The 22,140-nt window shown below is 45.1% G+C and overlaps 1 protein-coding gene across 1 annotated transcript in view; it reads right to left on the minus strand.

Moving 5' to 3' along the window:
* The window catches only part of FRMD5 (FERM domain containing 5), a 53,596-nt gene extending 43,822 nt beyond the window's left edge, over positions 1-9,774 (minus strand). The window contains exon 1 of the mRNA XM_075273164.1: positions 9,610-9,774. Coding sequence (XP_075129265.1) covers positions 9,610-9,714 — 105 coding nt within the window. The 5' untranslated portion in view covers positions 9,715-9,774. The remainder of the gene's footprint in view (positions 1-9,609) is intronic.
* Between the last annotated feature and the right edge of the window lie 12,366 nt (positions 9,775-22,140).

The raw sequence follows: 22,140 nt of genomic DNA on the forward strand, positions 1-22,140 counted from the left end.
AAACATTAAAAAAATATATATATATCATACTCAACTGTCCATTGGGGTGTGCAACGTTCTGCACCACACTAGACTGTAAACTCAATGGGGGGAATTTATTAAGACTGGCTCTGACTCTTAACAATTCTGGGGCATCTTTCGAGGTCCCATGCGACTAAATTTACATCTACGCCAGTCAGCGACTTGTGTAGACGGTAGGTATATTTCCCGGCTGTTTTCTCACATCAGTTTTAGTAAATCTGTTTGAGGTTTCCCCACTTTGGCCTATCTCCTCCACCTGCTTTTCAAAGAAAAAAAAAAAGGCCAACAGATCAGAAAATAGTGCATTTTTGGTGGGGGTTTTTGGCACAAACTATCATGTGCCAAAAATGCTGAATTTTTGCCCAATATGTCAATGTAATATAGAAGGATAGGGATAGCAATCCATAGATTGTCTGCATTTAGGCCCAGTTCACATCTGCGTTCGGGCCATTCTGTTCCCATAGCCGCATGAAATATGCAGAGAGAAAAGTCCTGCAAGCAGTACTTTTCTCTCCGCATTTTTTGTGCGTAAACCACACGGACCCCATTACAGTCTAAAGGTTCCGCGGGTTCAAGCGGACTCCCCGAATGTAAACCTGAACACAGATGTGAACCAGACCTGAGTTATACTTAATTTGTAGAAAGTCACATCACATATGACACTTGTAGATGTGTCACTTGAAGTTATTGCAACATTTCGGTTTGACGCCCTTCAACAGCAATGCAACCTTGAGAGACAATAGGGTAAATGGCAAATTGTGAATTGTCACACACATGTAGCTGGTCAGGTATACAGGTAGGCAGAGAGTAGGAAGACAAGTAATCAACCCAATCAACCCAAAACGTTGCGATAGCTAAAACTGACAAGTCTACGGGTCCATTCACATGGAGGAAAATGGCGCTTTATTTGTCGCTGAATTTTCCACGCTGAAAAATAAGCCCCTCATTGACGACAATGGGTGTCGCTAGCTCTTTTTTCTACTAGCGGAATTTTCCGCTACCTGAAAATTCCACTAGTGGAAGAAAAGCTAGCATAACGCATTGAAATCAATGGGAGGCTTTTTTTTCAGTGTGGATTCAGCACCAAATAAAGCGCCATTTTCCTCCATGTGAATGGACCCTACTAGTGACTTATGTGATGTGACTTTCTACAAATAAAGTCTATCCTTCTTCCCTATCCTTTCACATGGGTCAGTTCCCCAGGTGACCGTGCACCCACCAAAGAAGAACCAGCCCAGTACCGCCTTGTAAAACAAATTTTGTCCAATACGTGCCTTAGATTTATTTTGTGACATCCACGTTTACATGTATTCACAAACCCAATGTGTGAATGTGATGCATCAGTACATCCTTAGTAACCCTTGATATACCTCCTGTGTATAAATGATCGTGTATCAATCACTACAGCTGTAGCTTTGTACGGTAAACCACACATTACAGTGAAAACTGATAAATTAGCCTAACAATATTGGATTTTAAAGAGGATTTATTAGACTGTGGTCACAACGGCCCTGGCATAATGCACACATCACTTCTCCATACTGCTGTTCCACTGCACTTAACACAGCGTGCACGGGCTACATTCACATTTTGCAGTGTAGCTGCATTTGGCCGCAGTGGTCATCTAGCACAGACGCCAAGTTACATTATAATGAACAAAGCGAGAAATAATTGTACAAACAAAATGCAGCAAAGAACTGCACGGTTTTATGGGAAGCTATTTTTACGCTTTTCCTATCATTTTTGCAACTTATATTTTCCCTTCAGTGGATAAGAACACATGCTGTGAAAACTAGAAAACTGCAAAACCGGCATTTATGATCTGTTGACATGAGTGTCATGACTTACATTTATATTACTGACATTTCTCAAGCAGATAACAGCAAACTTTGACCGATCCTGCCAGCTTAAAAAAGGTAATTCAGTGATAACAGGTTATCACCTGTGCACACGTGGATAGGTAACACCTACTAGATCATGTGGTTCTGAGCGCTGGAACCTGTACTGGCCCATCCCATGTCACCGATTCCCTTCAGGCTGTGGCCAGGCAGAGTTGAATGGAGCAGGAGACAAGCATACAAAGACTATTGGGCCGGAGTAGTAATGTGCATGCTCGACCACCATTCCATTCAAACAGGGGGCACAGGACCCCCATTTTGGTGAACAGTCCAAAACGGGTGGTAATGTCATAGGTGCAACCCATTCCTGCCATCCTAGAGCCCTCACAGTTGGTGGTAAGTCTTATATTGCAAAGAATCAATGCCCATACACAGTGAAGGTGTAGCCAAAATGCAGAAAGTGACAGAACAGGAATATAAAGATTCCATACACATTAGATTTTGCAGATTTTGTCTAGATCAGGTGACGGCAGATCTCAATCCCTCTCTTCTCAAGGAAATTAAGCAGCTGCCAGAGTTGTCCTGTCCTGAAATGGCACCTGGCTGATCCAAGTATGCATGTCTATTGAGGAGGTCAGAAGGAATCAGGAATCCTATAAACAAATCTGAACTGAATGCAAGACACGCCAGATTTGCCAACTTCAGTAACGCTCGTGTGGGGGTATTTCTGTGAATCGTATTCAAAACAGTACGGGAATGTTCACACCCAGCAGATGTTAGTGCAGAAATTTCTGTGGCAAAAATCACTTCCATTCTTCTTAATGGAGCTTGCAGATATCCATGTGCTGGCCTTATTCAGATAAATGGAACGGATTGTCAATCTCAGGAATTTCTGCAACAAAATCTGCTGCGTGTGAACGCCCCCTGAGGATGTTACTGCAATGAAATGGTGTCCACATACTTTGGGCACAAGAATGACACCCCGTAGTCTGTGACTACACAGGCTAGTCAGTCAGAACGTGATATATTTTTGAAGTCGAGCCAAGCTGTGTGAGAAAACCTCTCACAGAGCTCATTGTCCCTGTTATCATGTCAGACTAGACAGAATACAGAGCATTCACCAGTCACAAAGCGTCATTCAGTCACTGGAGACGCCACTAGGAGAAAAGTGTTTTGTGCAGTAGACAAAGTGATCATAGTCAAGAGCCGTCAATTCGGAGAGATTGCAGTCATTGTGATATAATTATAGACAAGGACACAGATATGGGGGAATTCGGCCATTTACGAGGAAATCTAGTAATAATTAAAGCCAAAGGGGGGACGATCATCACCAGATCCCTCACTTCTGGTCTCCAGGGGTAAGCAGTCTCAGGAAAGAAGTTAGGTGTCTTCCCTTGGATCTTTCTTCTTCTAGGATAAGGTCTCATTTCTGGAGAATAAAGCAGAACTGATTTGGAAATATCTGCAGTAAGGCTACATTGGAGAATCCATCCCAATGTCTATCGAAAATCGCTGGATAAAACACCCAATGGACCCCATTATAGTCAATAGGGCTTGCCAGGTTCTGTGTGTATCTGCTGTCCGATGGACCCAAACAATGGAGAGACAGTGCTAGTGTGAACCTAGCATAAGTAGTAAGGAGACTCCGGGACTTGCCCAAAAGACAAGGTCTCTTCACTTGACTGGCACAGGTGCAAAAAGTCAGACTTAGGGCTAGTTCACACGTGAGTATAAGGGGAGGTTTTTGACAGCGGATTTCGCGTCCAAAACCTCCCCTTATAATGGTGGTCTATGGAGACCGCCGGGCTTCTTTTCTCCGCTAGCAGCGGGCTGCTGCTAGCGGAGAAAAGAAGTGACATGCTCTTTCTTCAGGCGGAAGCCGCGCGGGCTGCGCCGCACGGCTTCCGCCCGGCTGCAGCACCCTCCATGTTGGCTCATTCATTTGAGCCGACAGCGGAGGTGAAAGCCGCGACCACGATGGTCGCGGCGGGCGGGTTTTGACAAGAGAGAGACGGGGCTCGCCGCGTCTCTCTCTGTGTCAAAACCCGCGCGGGCAGTTCACGTGTGAACTAGCCCTAAGGATAGCTCACCAGATTCAAAAAGCTGGACAACCCCTTTAAGGACTCAATAGGAGTCATGTTATTCATACAAGCTGAATAGGAGACCAGGTCTAGCATCTTATGAACTTAGCCCTAGTGTGTACATGTGTTTACGACAGGGAAATTAGGTTGTGAGCTCTTTGGGGGACACGACTGATGTAAGTGTCAAATATCTGTTAAGGTTTTTACTGTCAGAGCTGGGGAATAGACCAAATTGCCAAATCTGACTGCTGCATTTTTGCACAGCCAAAGTCCGACTCCTATTCTGACTTTACCTTCTTCAAAAATGGCTGCCAGCCATGGTCAGACAGACACAGTAAAGCTCCTCTGTCAGTAAAGTTACTGACTGACTTCCTATAAAAGTAAATATGCATCTAATTAAGGCTATGTTCACACTAGCGTTATACAAGTCACTTGGTATCATCTGTTATAGGATGGCAATGAATTGCAATTGATGGCAATGGACTATTACGATAGTAACAGACGTAACAGACACTTGGAGGTAACTTTACATGGAGGTGAAGGCAGATGGATACTCGACAGAGGTGGGTCTGTCAGCATCCTGCAGAAGATGAGAGCCACAGACATGAAATAACAGTAATAAGAACCCACCCTAAATAGAAAGTAATATGACCACCCAAAACTGACCCTAACTCCGACTCCAACTCCACAGCCCTGCTTACTCTATAGGTGGCCATACATATCGTAAGTAGGGGTAAGTAGGGGTCCAGGCTCTCCCCTGCCAGAAGAAGTTGGAGAAATGAAGTGTCAGACATGTTGGTTTTCAACGCCTGATCCCTCTTTTCTGAAATAATTGACAGACATGTCTGACAGAAGCCTATTTCCCAACTGCTACTGAAAACACATGCACACTCAGCCGAACCCAGATGGAAGGAATACCTCATATGTCCAACAATGTACTGCCAATGTAGGACTACAATCCATGTACAGCACTGTGGAGTATGTGGGTGCCATTCAAACAATGGAAAATAAATAACTAAAATATAAAAATCTTATTATCATCACACAAAAACGTAATGAACATAATTATTCCCACCAAGAAACAAATGGTCATTGTCACCCAAGGTTATAATGCCTGACAACCAATGCAGAATAAGAACATATATAACAATTGGTCTATTTTCCAGTGAATATGAATGGTCGTCTCTGACTTGTGGCGATGAGCGAGCTTATGGGATCACCCACAAATGATATATCCCGATTCCTACAAAGAATATATCAAAAATGATAAACTAGAGGATCTGCCACCAAATACGAGACAGTACTATAATAACTGAGAGGACAGTGGCAGGTGAGGTGCACATGACGTGAGCTTGGTTAGGATAGAAACCTCAGTGAGGCTCATCCAAACAATGTGCATGGAGCCCTACTAGTCTATTAGGACCTCAGGGGCCATTTTCTTTGCGTGAAGCTGCACCCACCATTATTATGGCATCGCATAGATACCTACAACTAAGTTACCAGCAGAATAGACTAGGACAGCGGACGTCCCCTCAGGCACTGAATAAGTCAGCGTCAGCCAAACTTTGCAATGGACATCAGTTTTTATTAGGTATACATCACTGGATTGTGTGCTCCAAGGTATAAATTTCCAAATTTAGATCAGGACATATGTACAGTACAACTACGTTATCGGTGGCTCATCCCCAGGATAGGCCATCAGTGTCTGACTGCCAAGGAGGCCATAACCTACCTGAATAGGACTGAACATGATAAGCTATAGCATACAGTATACATGTGAATGAGCTTGAAGTGAGCAGCCCCTTTGTCATGCTGTCTGTCGGGGTCTTAAAAGTGACCTCTTGCCATTGAAATATAGAAGACATAAGCTAAAATATAGAAGACATAACCTAAAGATAGATCATTGATGTTAGTGTCTCAGAGAAACCCTCACAAGATGTATAAGGCCAATACCCCACATAGCGGCAGCAGCAAAAAAGCACAGAGGGAAAAACTGCACCAGTAGCACATCATGGTTTTTCCAAAAAAGTGTCACTGCAAGGATATGTCATATAACAATGCTCAGTGCATCTACTGAGACCCCCGGTGTACAGGTGGACACTAGACCATGTATGTATAATCGCTATGTTATAACGGATGAATGAAAAAGTGCATAGTGCCTTACCAGCAACCGGGCCCACACTGACCAGTGTCCTATATATGTCCTAAAACCATGATGGCGAACCTATGGCACGGGTGACAGAGGTGGCACTCAGAGCCCTTTCTGTGGGCACCCATCTGAGAAACAGATTATACTGTGTGGTGACCACTGTGGAGCAGATTGTATTGTGTAAGAGCCACTGTGGAGCAGATTGTACTGTGTGGGGGCCCTTTACTATTTATATCACTCAGTATCAGTTTTATAGCAGACATGTGATAATATTACAGGTCATAATAACATTGCAAGGTCCTATATAACCTATATAACCAAGGTCCTATAGATCTGTGCGATGTAAATAGTGAACATTAATTGTTCAAAATTATACCAAATGCAGCACAAAGTTGTTTGTATAATTGAAAGCTCTGTAAAGCTCCATTCACACCCTCCTATGGCTCACCATAAAGAAGAGGGCGCTAGCTTTCCAGACGCACATCCAGGGGAGCAAGCCTGACTCCTACCACCACCAAGCATGGCTAAGCCACCAGAGCAAACCAGACACTCACCAACCAAACAACAGCCAAACACCAAACCAAAAACACCAACAGATGATAACCAAGGCCAAAACAAAGGCAACCACAGAGGCAAATAGAGAGCAGTACATTGAAGAATGGAGAAACAAAATAAATAACTCCAAGAAACTCACCGTGTACCAATCCCTACAAAGGGACTACACCATGGCCACCTACCTGGAGAGAATACGCCACCCCAAGCACAGACAGACCCTGAGCCGGTACAGACTGAGCGCCCACAACCTGGAGATGGAGATGGGGCGACACAGGCAGACGTACAAGCCACGGGAGAATAGACTGTGCCAGCATTGTGACCAGGGGGCCCTAGAAGACGAGACCCACTTCCTGCTACGCTGCACCAAATACTCAGCTGTGAGGGCCGTCTACTACCAAAGACTCTCTTCCCACATCCCAGACTTCATATCTGCAGACGAGAAGAGGAAACTCTACATCCTACTGGGAGAAGAAGAGGCCACTGTGGAGATCGCTGCCCAATACGTGTCCAGCTGTCACCAAATAAGAGGAAGATGAGACTCCACGGACTGTTATACCCCCAAACCACCCGCCCCACCCCACCTCCCCATATAGTGGTCACCAACTAAGAGGAAGATGAGACTCCATGGACTGTTATACCCCAAACCACCAACCCCCCCCCCCCATACCCACCACTCACCCACCCGAATCCAACCCCCGCAAACACTCTACTAGCTTTGGCAATGCCAAATATCTTTTCGGACATGCCAATAAAGCTTGTTTGATTTGATATTTTGCAGGTCCATAATTGTCCGCAATTGTGGATCCGCACAGGATTAAGGTTAAATTGCCGTGTTGGCTCTTTGTGATAATTTAGTGGGTTTTGGGTTGCAGTTTGGGCACTCGGTCTCTAAAAGGTTTGCCATCACTATCCTAGAACATACACAGTGGTTATCTCCGTTATAATACCTACTGAAAAGGAAATTTCCAGCCAGACTAAAATTGGTGGCAGTGATTCAAAACAGGTAAAAAAAAAAGACAAAAAAAAATACCCTATACTCACTGTTCCCCCGCTGGTCTCTATTTGCTGTTTCCGTCCCGACACAGCAGGAAATGTTGGCTGAGGTGGTTCATTTAGCAATATGCCAGTTATAATACATAAGAAGCATCTGCTTGTACAACAAGGCCGGGCTCATATACCATTACTGGAGTGTACCATGTACAATGTGTATCAATGACTTGCCTATGTACGACCCTATGTAGGAATAGATGCCCTTTGTGTGTCTGATAAATAACCACTAGCAAACTATAGACGTAGGACATAAATAACCTGGGACAAAAGCTTACTGGATGACTTTCCATCATATAAGTGCTACACAAACTAAATAGTTAATATAGCTGAATAAAGACACGGGTCCATCAAGTTCAACCCGTGTCCCTACTGTGTTGATCCAGAAGGCAAAACCCCCTAGGACAGTGATGGCAAACCTTTTAGGGACCGAGCGCCCAAACTGCAAACCAAAACCCACTAATTTATCACAGAGAGCAACACAGCAACTTAACCCTAATACTGTGCGGATCCACAATTACGGACCCACAACATATAGTCATATGAATGGGGCTTTACCGAGCTTTCAACTATACAAACAACTTTGTACTGAAATGTAATAGTTTGCATTTGGCATCATTTTGAACAATTAATATTCACTATTTACATTACACAGGACCTGTTATATAATAACCATGCAATGTTATTACATCCTGTACAATATTACATCTGCTATAAAACAGATATTGGGTGATATAAGTAGTGAAGGGACCCCAAGCAGTACAATATGCTCCACAGTGGCCTCACAATGCCCCCCACCCACAGTACAATTTTCCCCACAGTGGCCCCCACACAGTGTAATCTGCTCCACAGAGAGGGCTCTGGCCATCATGGCCCTAGGAGGTGGACACCACATTAGGGAAAAATCACTTCCCGACCCCAAATTTGGCAGTCTGAATAAATCCCTGGTTTACCTTCTCCTCCCTAAAAATCTATTTCCTATCAATTATAGTTAGATTAGTTATAATCCTTCATTTTATTCTGTATTATACATCCATCTAGCCCTTCATCTTTATAACGTCCACTGAAAAATATAGAGAACCTGCAACAATAACGGAAATTATTATTGACTTCAGTATGAGCACGCGCAGCACGGGGTTAGGTTATTTGTCTATATGGCTCCTATAGATCTGCACAAGAGCTGTATACACCTATATACACACTGAAGCCTCTCTCCACTAGTAGGACACAGAGGGATGCCTGGAATGAGACATATAAATAATATGAGGTACATACAGAGAAGACATGGCCATCAAGTATCCTGGAATACTACCCCTCATATTTAGGAATGAGTTACCCAGCCCTAATATATCAACCTATGTAATAAAGACGGCGCTTATAAGTAAGGCTCTGTTCACACTTAGAGGGTAAGACCAGCACAGCATGACATATGAGGGGCACCATGGCAGCACCCTGTAGATCCCCATTATATTGCAGGGATGGAGGATATACCTGCCAAAATGGTGGCCCCTGCAGACAGGGATGGGTACTCATGGCTCACCTCATGTATAGCGCCCCCCTGAGTATAAACTGCTCAGACCAACCTTATTTTCAGACAACCTGAGTCCCACAGACGTGAATATACAGTAGAGGCAGCAGAATAAGTAAGTATACAGACAGGAAGATGAGTGCACTCAGCATGGCACATGAGTGTGTGGCACAGGAAAGTGCATTGTGTGCCAGGTTGGTGCCCAGCACAGTCACCCAGATGCACTTGTCTGTACTATACAAGGTGACGGGCACCCAATACATGAGCCTGTACCTGCAGGCTGCCCCGCACACACATGCCATCTCCTGGCCACACACAGGCCCACCCGTGCCCTGCCTGTCCTTCGTGTCCCCCTCGCCACCATCCAGTCCCCCTGCTCCCTCCTGTCACCTGCACATTACACGTATACTCCGAGTCGTCCAGCAGCCTCACGGTGCACACACATGGGAGGTCCAGACTGCGGTTGCTTCCGCTCATTAGACGACTTAACATCATCCCGAAACCGGGCACACAACGGGTACACACCCGCTCCGGGTCACAGTGCGCCCGCCGGGCTGTGCTGCAGACACAGCCCGCCTCTACAATCTAGCCGGCCAATCGAAGCAGCAGAAAAGGTGAGTGATGGCTCAGTAACCAATAGGACGACAGGATCGGGAAAGAAAGAAGCCCTCTCCGCTAATTGGTGTGAGGGGCGGTCAGGGGGCGTGGCTCTGCATCCCCATCATCACTACAATAATTGTTGGTACCCAGAGAGGACAGTGACACTGAGCGATGTGTATGCGGCCAGTCATAGGGCATGGTGTGCCGCCGCCGCAGGCCGGGCCCCCGGGGGACCCTCACACAAAGCTCGTCACACACCTCACAGCTTACTCTAGGACAGCACATAGGGGTTATGTATGAGGCACACGTGTCTTATGTTTGCAGCACTACAGTAAAACAGGGTGCAGGCTAAATTTTAATATAAAGACCTCCACCTATTGTTATTTTGTCCCCGCCAACCATGCTTTGTCTACTGTAGACTCCTCAGATCCTTTTTCCCAAATTGAAGCAAAAGCAGGGTTAAAGTGTATAGCTGCCAAAATGCTGCCCCCTGCAGTCAGGGATTGGTTCTGTTAGAGGCAAAGCTCTCAGGCTACGTTCACACCTGCGTTGGAGTCTCCGTCGCAACGTACGTCTAAAAATGAAAAAGTCCTGCAAGTCCGACTTTTTGTCCAGCGGTTTCAGTTTTAAAGAACGGATACCTGACGGATTCCATTATAATAAACGGGGACTGTCAGGTTCCATATGTAGCCACTGTTGTAGCGGGCCGTCTGTCCATTGTTCTGGTCCAGCAGAGCAAAAAAGTAAATGATAGTGTGAATCTAGCCCTAGCTCTGTGCTAAATAAGGCTGGATTCACACCAGCATTGGCTCTCTGTATGGGGATTCCGTTCCCCTCTCCACATTTTTCGCCCTTTTTGGGGAGAAACCACATGGGCCCCATTATAGTTTATGGGGACAGCGGCTTTCCACGGGCACCCGATTTTCTAAGCGGATTAGGTTTTTGTTCAGGGGGTCCCCAAGTGGACCCCCCACCTGAATGGAAGCCCAAACACAGATGTGAACCAGGCCTTAGGAGCAACAAGGTGGCTCAGTGGTGCTGAAGTCCTTGGTTCGACTCATCTGCAAGCAGTTTGTATGTTCTCCCCATGTTTGCATGGCTTTCCTCCCATACAGCAAAGCCATACTGATAGGGAAAAAACGTACATTGTGATGTGAGCCCTATATCTGGTTCACAATCTACACTTTTTTTAAAAAAAAATGTGAGCTGGGCCTAACACAAGGGTGGCCATATCATTATACTACTGTGTTTTTCTTTCCTATGTCTCCCCAACCTGATGGATACCATCTCCGCCCTGTGCACCCCATTGTGAACAAGTCCATTTTACGTCATGTGGCTTCTTTAGATTAGCAGTGCTTAGTGACATGTACAGTATTGTGCAAATGTTTTAAGCACACATGCAAGCAATGCTGAAAAGTAAGAATGCATTCAGAAATAGAAGCGTTAATAGTTTTGTCAATTAATGAAATGAATGAACATAAGCGATATCTAAAATCACATCAATATTTGGGGTGATCACCCCCTGCCTTCCATCAATTTAGTACACTTGCAGACAGTTTTTGAAGGAACTAAGGCAGTGATGGTGAACCTTTTTGAGACCGAGTGCCCAAACTGCAACCCAGAACCCAATAGATCATCGTGGAGTGCCAACACGGCAATTTAACCTTAAAACTCTGCAGACCCACAAATTACAGTCGTGTGAATGGGGCTTTACAGAGCTTGTACTGAAAGGTATAGGTCTCTGCATTTGGTACTTTTAAACAATTAATGTTCACTATTTATATTGCACAGGATCTGTTTTATAGGACCGTGCAATGTTATTATGGCCTGTAATCATAGCACATGTCTGCTATAGAGATGAGCAAACACCGTTCGATCGAGTAGCTATTCGATCAAATATCAGGCCGTTCGAGGTATTCAATTCCAATCAAATACCACAAGGCAAATGCACTAAAAATTCGTATCCCCTCCCACCTTCCCTGGCGCTTTTTTTGCACCAATAACTGCACAGGGGAGGTGGGACAGGAACTACGACAACGGAGGCATCGAAAAAAAATCGGAAAAAGTAATTAGCTGGCTAAATCAGGTGACCTCCAATTTATACGAATGGTGGATTTAGCATTCGGTTAATTTGAGACTGTGAACTAGACAGGGACAGATGTACAGGCAGGGTTAGCTAGGGATTACCTTTATTTAGGTGGGAATGTCACTCATCCAGCTCTTTGGGGCTCTATCTGGTCGGGATCCCTGTCAGCTTGCGATATGCGCGAGCTGACTTTTTCCCATAAGAATGCATTGACCAGCGTTGATCAGCCGAATGCCATACAGAGTACAGCATTCGGCCAATCAACGCTGCTTCTGCTGGAGGCTCGTCTGTGAGGAGGTGGAGTCTAATATCGGACCAGAATGGAGACTGCTGTGGACCGATCTTAGACTCCGCCTTCTCTGGCAGAACCAGCGTTGATTGGCCGAATGCTGTACTCTGTATGGCATTCGGCCAATCAACGCTGGTCAATGCATTCCTATGCCGAGATGTAGCAGTGCTGGCTGTGCGCTCAGCTCGGCTACACCGGAGATACAGCTGAGCTGAGCGCACAGCCAGCACTGCTACACCAGAGATGTGAACCCTGCTGCACACTCAGCTCTGCTGCATCAGAGATGTAGCAGGGCTGAGCGTGTGCTGAACCCTGCTGCACACTCAGCTTTGCTGCATCAGAGATGCGCTGAACCAGTGGCGTAACTAGGAATGGCGGGGCCCCGTGGCGAACTTTTGACATGGGGCCCCCCCGACACCTAAGATCTCAACCGAGTCCCTCCTACGCATTCCTGCGCGCTCTATTATGTTCCATAGTGGCCCCTGCACACAGTATTATACCCAATAGTGGCCCCTGCACACAGTATTATGTCCCATAGTGGCCCCTGCACACAGTATTATGTCCCATAGTGGCCCCTGCACACAGTATTATACCCAATAGTGGCCCCTGCACACAGTATTATGTCCCATAGTGGCCCCTGCACACAGTATTATGTCCCATAGTGGCCCCTGCACACAGTATTATGTCCCATAGTGGCCCCTGCACACAGTATTATACCCAATAGTGGCCACTGCACACAGTATTATGTCCCTTAGTGGCCCCTGCACACAGTATTATGTCCCATAGTGGCCCCTATAGGACTAAATACTGTCACGTCACCCGCTGACCGCTATACCAGGACAAATTGTGGATAAAAAATCTGGTCATGTGCATTACAATTTAGTAACTCCATGTGCCTCATATTAATAGCAGTTAACCCCATCATCTCCCTCACATTAACCCCTGTGTGCCTCACCATAATAGTTACTGATATGTGAGAGACATGGAGGTAATAATAAAGTATCTTCATTATTATTACCCCCATATGTCTCACATATCAGTAACTCTTATGGTGAGGCACACAGGGGTTAATGTGAGGGAGATGATGGGGTTAACTGCTATTAATATGAGGCACATGGAGTTACTAAAACACAAGTAATCACCCCATATGCCTGACATTAATAAGTAACCCCAGTATGTACCTGTGTAGCTTTAGTTTCATTTTCCTTCTTCCTTTCTTCCTCCAGTGCAGGACGGCAGGAGCTCGGCAGGGATAAGCCCCGCCTCCTCCTCTCATTGGTGGGCAGAGGACAGGCAGAGAAAGGGAGGGGGGAAAGAGGGGGAGCGTGCTGAAGCGCTGACAGGAGCCAGAGCTGCAGTTCCTGTGTCTCAGCCGTTGCTGCAGCTTCGGGGCCCCCTGTGGGTGGAAAGTATTCCACCAACAGGGGGCCCCGATCATTATACTCGGGGGTCCGAAAAGACCTCCGAGAATAATGATAGCAGCGGTAGCAGCTGTCACCGGGCCCCTAATGCCCCGGGCCCTGTGGCAGCTGCTACCGCTGCTATGGTGGTAGTTACGCCACTGCGCTGAACCCTGCTGAACACTCAGCTCTGCTGCATCAGAGATGTAGCAGAGCTGAGTGTGCGCTGAACCCTGCTGCACACTCAGCTCTGCTGCATGCGCTCAGCTAGGCTGCAGCTCCAGTGTAGACGAGCTGAGCGCACGGCCAGCACTGCTACGTCTCGGCATAGGAATGCATTGACCAGCATTGATTGGCCAAATGCCATAAGGAGTACAGCATTCGGCCAATCAACGCTGGTTCTAAGATCAGTCCACAGCAGTCTCCACTCTGTTCTGATCTTAGACTCCGCCTCCTCACAGACGAGCCTCCAGCAGAAGCAGCGTTGATTGGCCGAATGCTATACTCTGTATGGCATTCAGCCAATCAATGCTGGTCAATGCATTCCTATGGGAAAAAGTCAGCTCCTGCGTATTGCAAGCTGACAGGGATCCCGACGTAATACAGTGACTTGGGCATGTTAGATGCCCCCAGACATGCTTCCCCTGCTGTCCCAGTTGCATTCCAGGGTATTGGCATCATTTCCTGTGGTGTGATAGTGGACTTGGTGACTCTCCTGAGTCGAAGAGTGGGATCCCCTGAAATGAGCATTTTTTTCCCCCATAGACTATAATGGGGTTCGATATTCGTTCGAATAGTCGAATATTGAGGGGCTATGCGAAACGAATATTGAATATTTTACTGTTCGCTCATCTCTAGTCTGCTATAAAACAGTAGCCCCCTCCCACACAGCATGAAAGATCCACAGTAGCCCCCTCCCACAGAGCATGAAATGGTCCACAGTAGCCCCCTCCCACACAACATGAACTGGTCCACAGTAGCCCCCTCCCACACAACATGAACTGGCCCACAGTAGCCCCCCTTCCACACAACATGAACTGGTCCACAATAGCCCCCTCCCACACAACATGAACTGGCCCACAGTAGCCCCCCTTCCACACAACATGAACTGGTCCACAATAGCCCCCTCCCACACAACATGAAAGATCCACAGTAGCCCCCTCCCACACAGCATGAAAGGTCCACATTAGCCCCCTCCCACACATCATAAAATGGTCCACAGTAGCCACCTACCCACGCAGCATGAAAGGTCCCCCCTTACCTCTTGCCCTTGGCACCCCAAATGCCTCTCCCGCGCCCGAGGGACAGTGTGCACGCCAGAGAACATGGTGGCTACTCGCAGTACCGCCGAGACACGGACATGCGGCCACTCTGTGCGGGCCACAACACATCTATCAGGTGTGCCGGGTTGGTGAGTACCCTGCGGGAACTGTATGGTTCAGGTCTGGGTGCCTGGCCGGGGGCGTGCTGCAGGGGGTGGCTCAGGAGAGTGGTTTGGGTGGGCCGGGCGGGGGTGGCTGGGTCCGTGCGGCAGTGAAGGCCAGGAGAAGAGCTCGGGGGGCGCATGGGCGGAGGTGGGCGCAGAAGAGGCATTTGGGGTGCCATGGGCCAAGGGCAAAAGGTAAGGAGGGACACGGGAGACACATTTGGGGGGGGGGGGGGGGAGTGGGCGCCCAGGTGCCCACACGCGCATATACAGAAATGAAGCTCAGCCGAGACGCGGGCATCGGCGGATCGTCGCCAAAAATGACACGCGGACAAAGTCGCAAGCAAATGCTAGTTGTTTATATGTGGGTTGCTGAGCTTACTTGTCATTCATAGTCTAGATAGCGGCACTTGTGGATTCTGTCCTATTCAAGTCTATAGGACACTGCTGCAACGCCCATAACTGCCACTATAGGGAGAGGGTAGGGGTCCGATTCAAAATTTGCATCTGGGGCTCAAAGGACTCTAGTTACACCACTCATTATATGATGAGAGGATTTGTGTCCAGTCCTTTCACAATTGTCTTCTATTCACAATGATAACACCAAACGCAGAGAGTGAAGGGGCACACCCACAATAGTGAAGCACTGGGACATATTGGGTCACAAAACACTTTTATTGTACTTTCAAGAAAACAAACAAAAAAATCCAGCATCTCATGAATAAAAAACCAGGTCATCCACCAAAGACTCAAATTCCTCTCTAAATACCACTGTGTAAATCTACCCTAAGAAGACGCCAGTATTATAAATAGTACATTGTAGGTGGGGGCGGCTACACATTTTGCATTAGGACCCAGGGGCTTCACGTTGTGCCTCTGATGTTTCCAGCTGTCACATCAGATGAATTTACTATCAGAGCCACCAACTATGATGCGAACTTACTCTCTGCCCTCATTCCCTCCATTCCTATGCCTTATGGTGGAGATGGTCTGTGTATAGTGGTGTGCAATCTCAGACCTACATTATTTACATGAACATCTTTTTTTTTTTTTTTTTTTAACCCCTTAGTGACCAGCCTGTTTTGGACCTTAATGACCAAGCCACATTTTGGAAATTTGCCCTGTGTGACTTTATCAGTGAATAATTCTGTAACAGTATAGCGCATCCAAGCGATTCTGATATTGTTTTTTCGTGACATGTTGTACTTTACTGAGAAGGTACAATTAGACTGATATAACTTGCGTAAATTTATTAAAAAACTCGCAAATGCGGAAAATTTTTAAAATTTTTCAATGTTTTCCATTTTCAGCTGCGATATCTCACATATGCACAATAATACAGGGCGAAAAAGTTAGTAGTTATATATTTCTAAATATTCCTTTTGTGTTTCAAGCATATTTGAAATAATTTTAACATATTTGAGTAATTTAGACAATTTAGAAGTTTATCAAGTTTATAAGCAAAATTTGGAAATTTTGAGTTTGTGATTTTTTCCTGTACCAAGCGATGTTTGCAGACAGGAATAGGTGGCATAATGACAGAAACCCCCATTAAATGACCCAATTTGTAAAACTAGACCCCTTCAGGTATTCTTTGAGGGGTTTAGTGAGCATTTTGATCAAACAAATATTGTTTTGCAAGAATTATTACAAATGATGAAAAAAATTAAATTTTCATTTTCTTAAAATATGTGTCATTTTAAAGCCAGTTTTTTTGCACACAACACATCAAAAAGAAGAAACACACCCCAAAATATATCACCCCACTTCTCCCGTGTTAAAAAATGTACACTTTGTGGCCTTGGTCCTATGTACACACATACAGCAGGGCCCAAGAGGTAGAGAGGGCCAAATGGATTTCAAAACACAAATTTTGCTTGCAGATATTTTAGGCCCATTGCACATTTCAACAAGATTTGAGTTACCAAAGCAATTGAAACCCCCCATAAATGACCCCATTTTATAAACTAGACCCCTTAAGGTATTCATTGAGGGGTATAGTGAGTACTTTGGCCCCATAAGTTTTGAGAAAATTTGCATCAAACAAAAAAATTTCATATTTTTTTTTACACAAAAGTGTCATTTTATAGGCAGTTTTTTGCACATATCACATGAAAATGAAGAAAAACACCCCAAAATAGATTACCTCATTTCTCCTGTGTTCAAAAATGTACACTTTGTGGCCTTAATTCTATGTACGGACGCACGGTAGGGCCCAAAAAGAAGGGAGCACCAACTGGATTTTAAGACACAAATTTTGTTTGCAGATATTTTAGGCCCATTGCGCATTCAAACAAGATTTGAGTTACCAAAACAATTGAAAACCCCAATAAATCACCCCATTTTATAAACTAGACCCCTTGAGGTATTCATTGAGGGATATAGTGAGTATTTTTACCCCATAGATTTTAAAAGAATTTGTGTCAAACAAAAAATTCTCATATTTTTTACACAAAAGAGTCATTTTAAAGGCAGTTTTTTTTACACAACAACGCATGAAAATGAAGAAAAACACCCCAAAATAGATGGCCCCATTTCTCCCGTGTTCAAAAATGTTCACTTTGTAGCCTTAATCCTATGTACGGACGCACAGTAGGCCCCAAAAAGAAGGGAGCACCAACTGGATTTCAGAACACAAATTTTGCTTCCAAATGTTTCAGGCCCATTGCACATTCAAACAAGATTTGCGTTACCAAAATAATTTAAAACCCCAATAAATTACCCTATTTTATAAACTAGACCCCTTAAGGTATTAATTGAGGAGTATAGTGAGTATTTTGACCCTATAGCCGTTTCACAGATTTTACTAACCTTGGGATGTGTAGGTTAAAAATTACTAAAATGTCCCTTTATCCCCAAAGTTTTCATTTTCACAAGGGGTTAAAAGAGAAAAAGCCCCCCACAGTTTGTTACACAATTTCTCCTGAACACGGCAATACCCCATATGTGGCCATAATCTGCTGTATGGGTACATGATGGGGCTCAGAATGGGAAGAGCGCTATTTGGCTTTTGGAGGGCAGATGTTGCTGGAATAGTTTTCAGGTGCCATGTCGCATTTGCTGAGCCCCTAAAGTACCAATACAATGGAAACCCCTCAAAGGTGACCCCATTTTAAAAACTACACCCTTCAAAGAATGTATCAAGGCGTATTATCACTTTGAGCCTAAAAATTCTTCCAAAAAATTAATGTACAAAATGAAAATTGAAATTTTGAAAGAAATATGCCATTTCGGTGCCCAATACGTTGCCCCCACTTTGTGTTGTCAGAGACCTGCACTCCTAAAACTATTAAGTGGGCCATCCCGGGTAGAAAAAAGTTATATATGTGGGTGTAAACTGCTGCTTGGGCACACAGCAGGGCTCAGAAGGGAAGGTGCATTGCACTTTTTAGATTTTGGGGTACAGAGTTAGAGGGACCCTCTGGGCGCCATGACATTTTTGCAGAGCCCTGGAGGTGACAGTAAACTGGAATTCCCCAAGAAGTGACCCCATTTTGTAGGGGCAATTTTAGGGTCTTACCAAATGTGACATGGTGTCCAAAAACGAAGAATCTAAATCTGAACTCCAAAAGCACATATCGCTCCTTCACATCTGCTCCCTGCTGGGTACCCAAATGGCAGTGTATGCCCACATGTATGACACTGGTGTACCCCGGATAACGGACTTAATGCCATATGTGGGTAGAAATGGCTATTTGGGTACAGCCGCGCACAGAAGGGAAGGAGCGCTATTTTGGTTTTTGGACGTCACTTTTGCAAAGCCCCTGAAGTGCCAATAAGGTAGAATCCGCAGACATGTCACCCCATTTTGGACACTACCCCACTGATGGGATTTATCAAGTGGCGTAGCGAGCGTTTTTAACCCTTGAGTGTTGCATTTATTTAGTTTCCAGAAATGAAATCGTAGCTGATAATGAGAAGTTAAAAATGAAATTTTTCCAGAGATTCGCCATTTCAGTGCCCGGTATGTTGTGCCCAACTTATGTCAGCAGAGATACACACTCCAAAAACTGGTAAGTGGGTATCCCGGGCACAACAGCTTTCAGAGCGTTCATCTCTGATACAAGTCGGGCACAATATATTACGCACTGAAAGGACAGATTCCTGGAAAAATTGTCATTTTCACCTCTCACAATCCGCTTCGTATTCATTTATGGATAATAAGTTATAGCAACACTTGGGGGTTAAAAATGCTGTCTGTACCCCTGGATAAATCCTTCAGGGGTGTAGTTTCCAAAATAAGGTCACATATCAGGGGATTCCACTTTACTGGTGTTTCAGCTCTGCAAAAGTGTCATGGCATCCAAAAACCAAACCGTCTGTGCTCCAAAAACCCAATAACCCTTCTTCCCTTCTGTGTCCAGCTGTGCCCTAATATCAGTTTATACCCACATATGACATTACGTCCGTTATCCAGGATACACCAGTGTCATACATGTGGCATAAACTGCAGTTTGGGCGCACAGCAGGGCGCAGAAGGGAAGGAGCACGATGCGGCTTTTGGAGCACAGATTCATATGTTTGGTATCTGGACGCCATGTCATGTTTGTAGAGCTTGTAAGGTACCAGAAAAGTGGATTCCCCAAAGGAGTGACCCCATTTTGAAAACTGCACTGAAGAGGGAATATGTAAGCGGTGAGGAGGACATTGCAGACACCAAATTGCCTACTATGTCCCAGTAGCTCCTATGATTGGTGGAGTCACTCTGGGGGTCACTTCTGGTGTCTTTTCGCTCATAAGCTGTAAATCTGGGGTATCCCCTGATATCCGCTCGCACAGTTTATATATTCCCTTCCTGATGCAGCCAGTCGTGTTCTAATAATTTGGCGATTTTGGGGTTTTTTTGCCTTCACATTGCTAGATGCTATATTTTCTTTATTTTTATGGTGACATGGCCATATAAGGGCTTGCTGTTTGCGGGATGAGATGCATTTTGTAATGACACCATTTTTGGGTGCCTACAACTTATTGAATACATTTTATTAACCCTTTTTTGCTGGATTTAAAAAAGAAAAAATCAATTCTGGCATTGCATTTTACCTTTTTAATTCTGCGCCATGCAGCGTACAGTATAAGTAACATGTGACCTTTATTCTGCGGGTCGGTACGGTTATGGCGATACCTCATTTGTATTATTTTTTTATGTGATACTAATTCTGTAGAATAAAAACACATTTGGGGACATAAATCAGTGATTTTTGCATCGCCATCTTCTGAGAGGCGTAACATTTTTATTTTTCAGTTGACAGTGTTGGTTGGGGGTTTATTTTTTGCGGGACAACCTGCGCTTTTTATTGGTACTGTTGTGGGGTGCATATGACTTTTTGATCACTTTTTATAGCATATTTTGTAAGGTAAGATTCGAAAAATCACTACTTTCGGCGGGTTTTTTGCTTTTTTTTTTTTCCGACGTGCACCGTGTACATTAAATGTTGCTTCAGTTTTATTGTACAGATTGTTACGGACGCGGTGATACCAAATATGCATTGTTTTTATTAATTTTTAGGGTTTTTTTTTAATATAATTCATTTTCTATAAAAAAAAGGGCATTTTTGGGGCTTTATAACTTTATTCACTTTTATTATAAACTTTATTTATTTATGTAACACCCCCTTTGGCCACACCCCCGGGTAGCGGGGCGTTCGGATAAGTATTAGTTGCCGTTCTACCTTGCTTAGCGCAGTGCCTCCACCCTTGTCGGTGATATTCTGGTGCTTCCGGGTTGACAGTACCTTTCGTCAGATCTCTGTCCGGGGCTTGACAAGGGAAAGCCCCGCCCACACCAACACGCCAGAGAGGATTGTGGTATAAACAAAGAAACCTTTATATGGAACTTAATAAAGTAATGGTGAAGTACAATATGCAATAACATTCACAGCATCAGTAAGGTATAATACTTTAAACGATAAACCTATCTAGAAAATGGCAGGTCTATATGGCAAAGCCCTAGTACAATGTATAACAATCACTAAGCTCAGTCTTAATACAAGGCCTGTTGCCGCGGTTCTGGAAAGAATCTTCTTTCGTTGGTGCACATGAAATATGTCAAAAATGAACAATGCTCCTTTAATTCCTGGCAGGGTAATATTCCTTAGTCCAAAAGATTTGGTACACTGCAGAAAATCCAGTACTGGCTACAATCATCTATCAGCAGCAGCAGGCTCTATCCCTTACAATAGAACATGGCAGCACAGCAGGTGTCTGGATGCATCAAGTCTCTTTTACTCCTTCTGCAGTGCTCCAGCTTAAAAAGTTATACTAGCCAAGAACATTTACTCCTGGATCATAGGATGCAGTCTAAATAAGAATGCTGGTGGTAGGTACACTTACAGTTCCAGAGGAATTAACGCTGTCCTGTCCAACAGGCTGCCAAAGGGTTAAGTCTGGAAGAACGTTGCGGTGTAGCAGGGAGGCGCCTCCGTCGGTTGGGGAGGGTATGGATACCCTGTCTATTCGGCAAATCGTCCTGTAGAGTTGGTAACCTTTTCTCTGAAGGAATTAAATCCTCTTTCCATTTGCTTTCAGCCTCTGGGAGCTCAGGAGATCTTACTCTTGCATCCACCTGTGATCCCTCTCTCCTGCAGACTGCCTGAGCACATGGTCTCCCCTGCCAAGCAGCCCCTCCCATCCTCCAAGGATTTGATAAACAATCACAATTGCTTTCATGCTGCATGCACAATGTTTGCAAACTGTTAACCCCTCGTTGCCTTGAACTGCACACAGGGGTTACACTCTCCCCCTGATGGGTCTGGACATGAGCAGCACAGAGTCCAGACCCATCACCTAAAAAAAATTTTGAGGTTAGATCATCCTGACTAATCACACCAATAGGCACATTAAGACCACAGTTATAATACCAAGGCACAGGGGAAAAATACGGCCACGCCCCAACCATACTAGGATGTACCACCCTGGGGACCTCAGTGACATTTCCCTTATTATCATAGGTTAACATCATGGGTGGCCTAACCACTCTCCTCGGGCGTATAGGTGTGGCAGAGATCCCCTCATCAGCCCCAGACACCGGACTGGTGCTTGCAAGCCTCTCTTCACATTCTTCATGTTAAGGGACCCCCCCTCTTTCACTGACCACTCAGATGAGTCATAAACAATGTCCATA

The sequence above is a fragment of the Leptodactylus fuscus genome, chromosome 5, assembly GCF_031893055.1.
Source record: "Leptodactylus fuscus isolate aLepFus1 chromosome 5, aLepFus1.hap2, whole genome shotgun sequence".
Classification (NCBI taxonomy): domain Eukaryota; kingdom Metazoa; phylum Chordata; class Amphibia; order Anura; family Leptodactylidae; genus Leptodactylus; species Leptodactylus fuscus.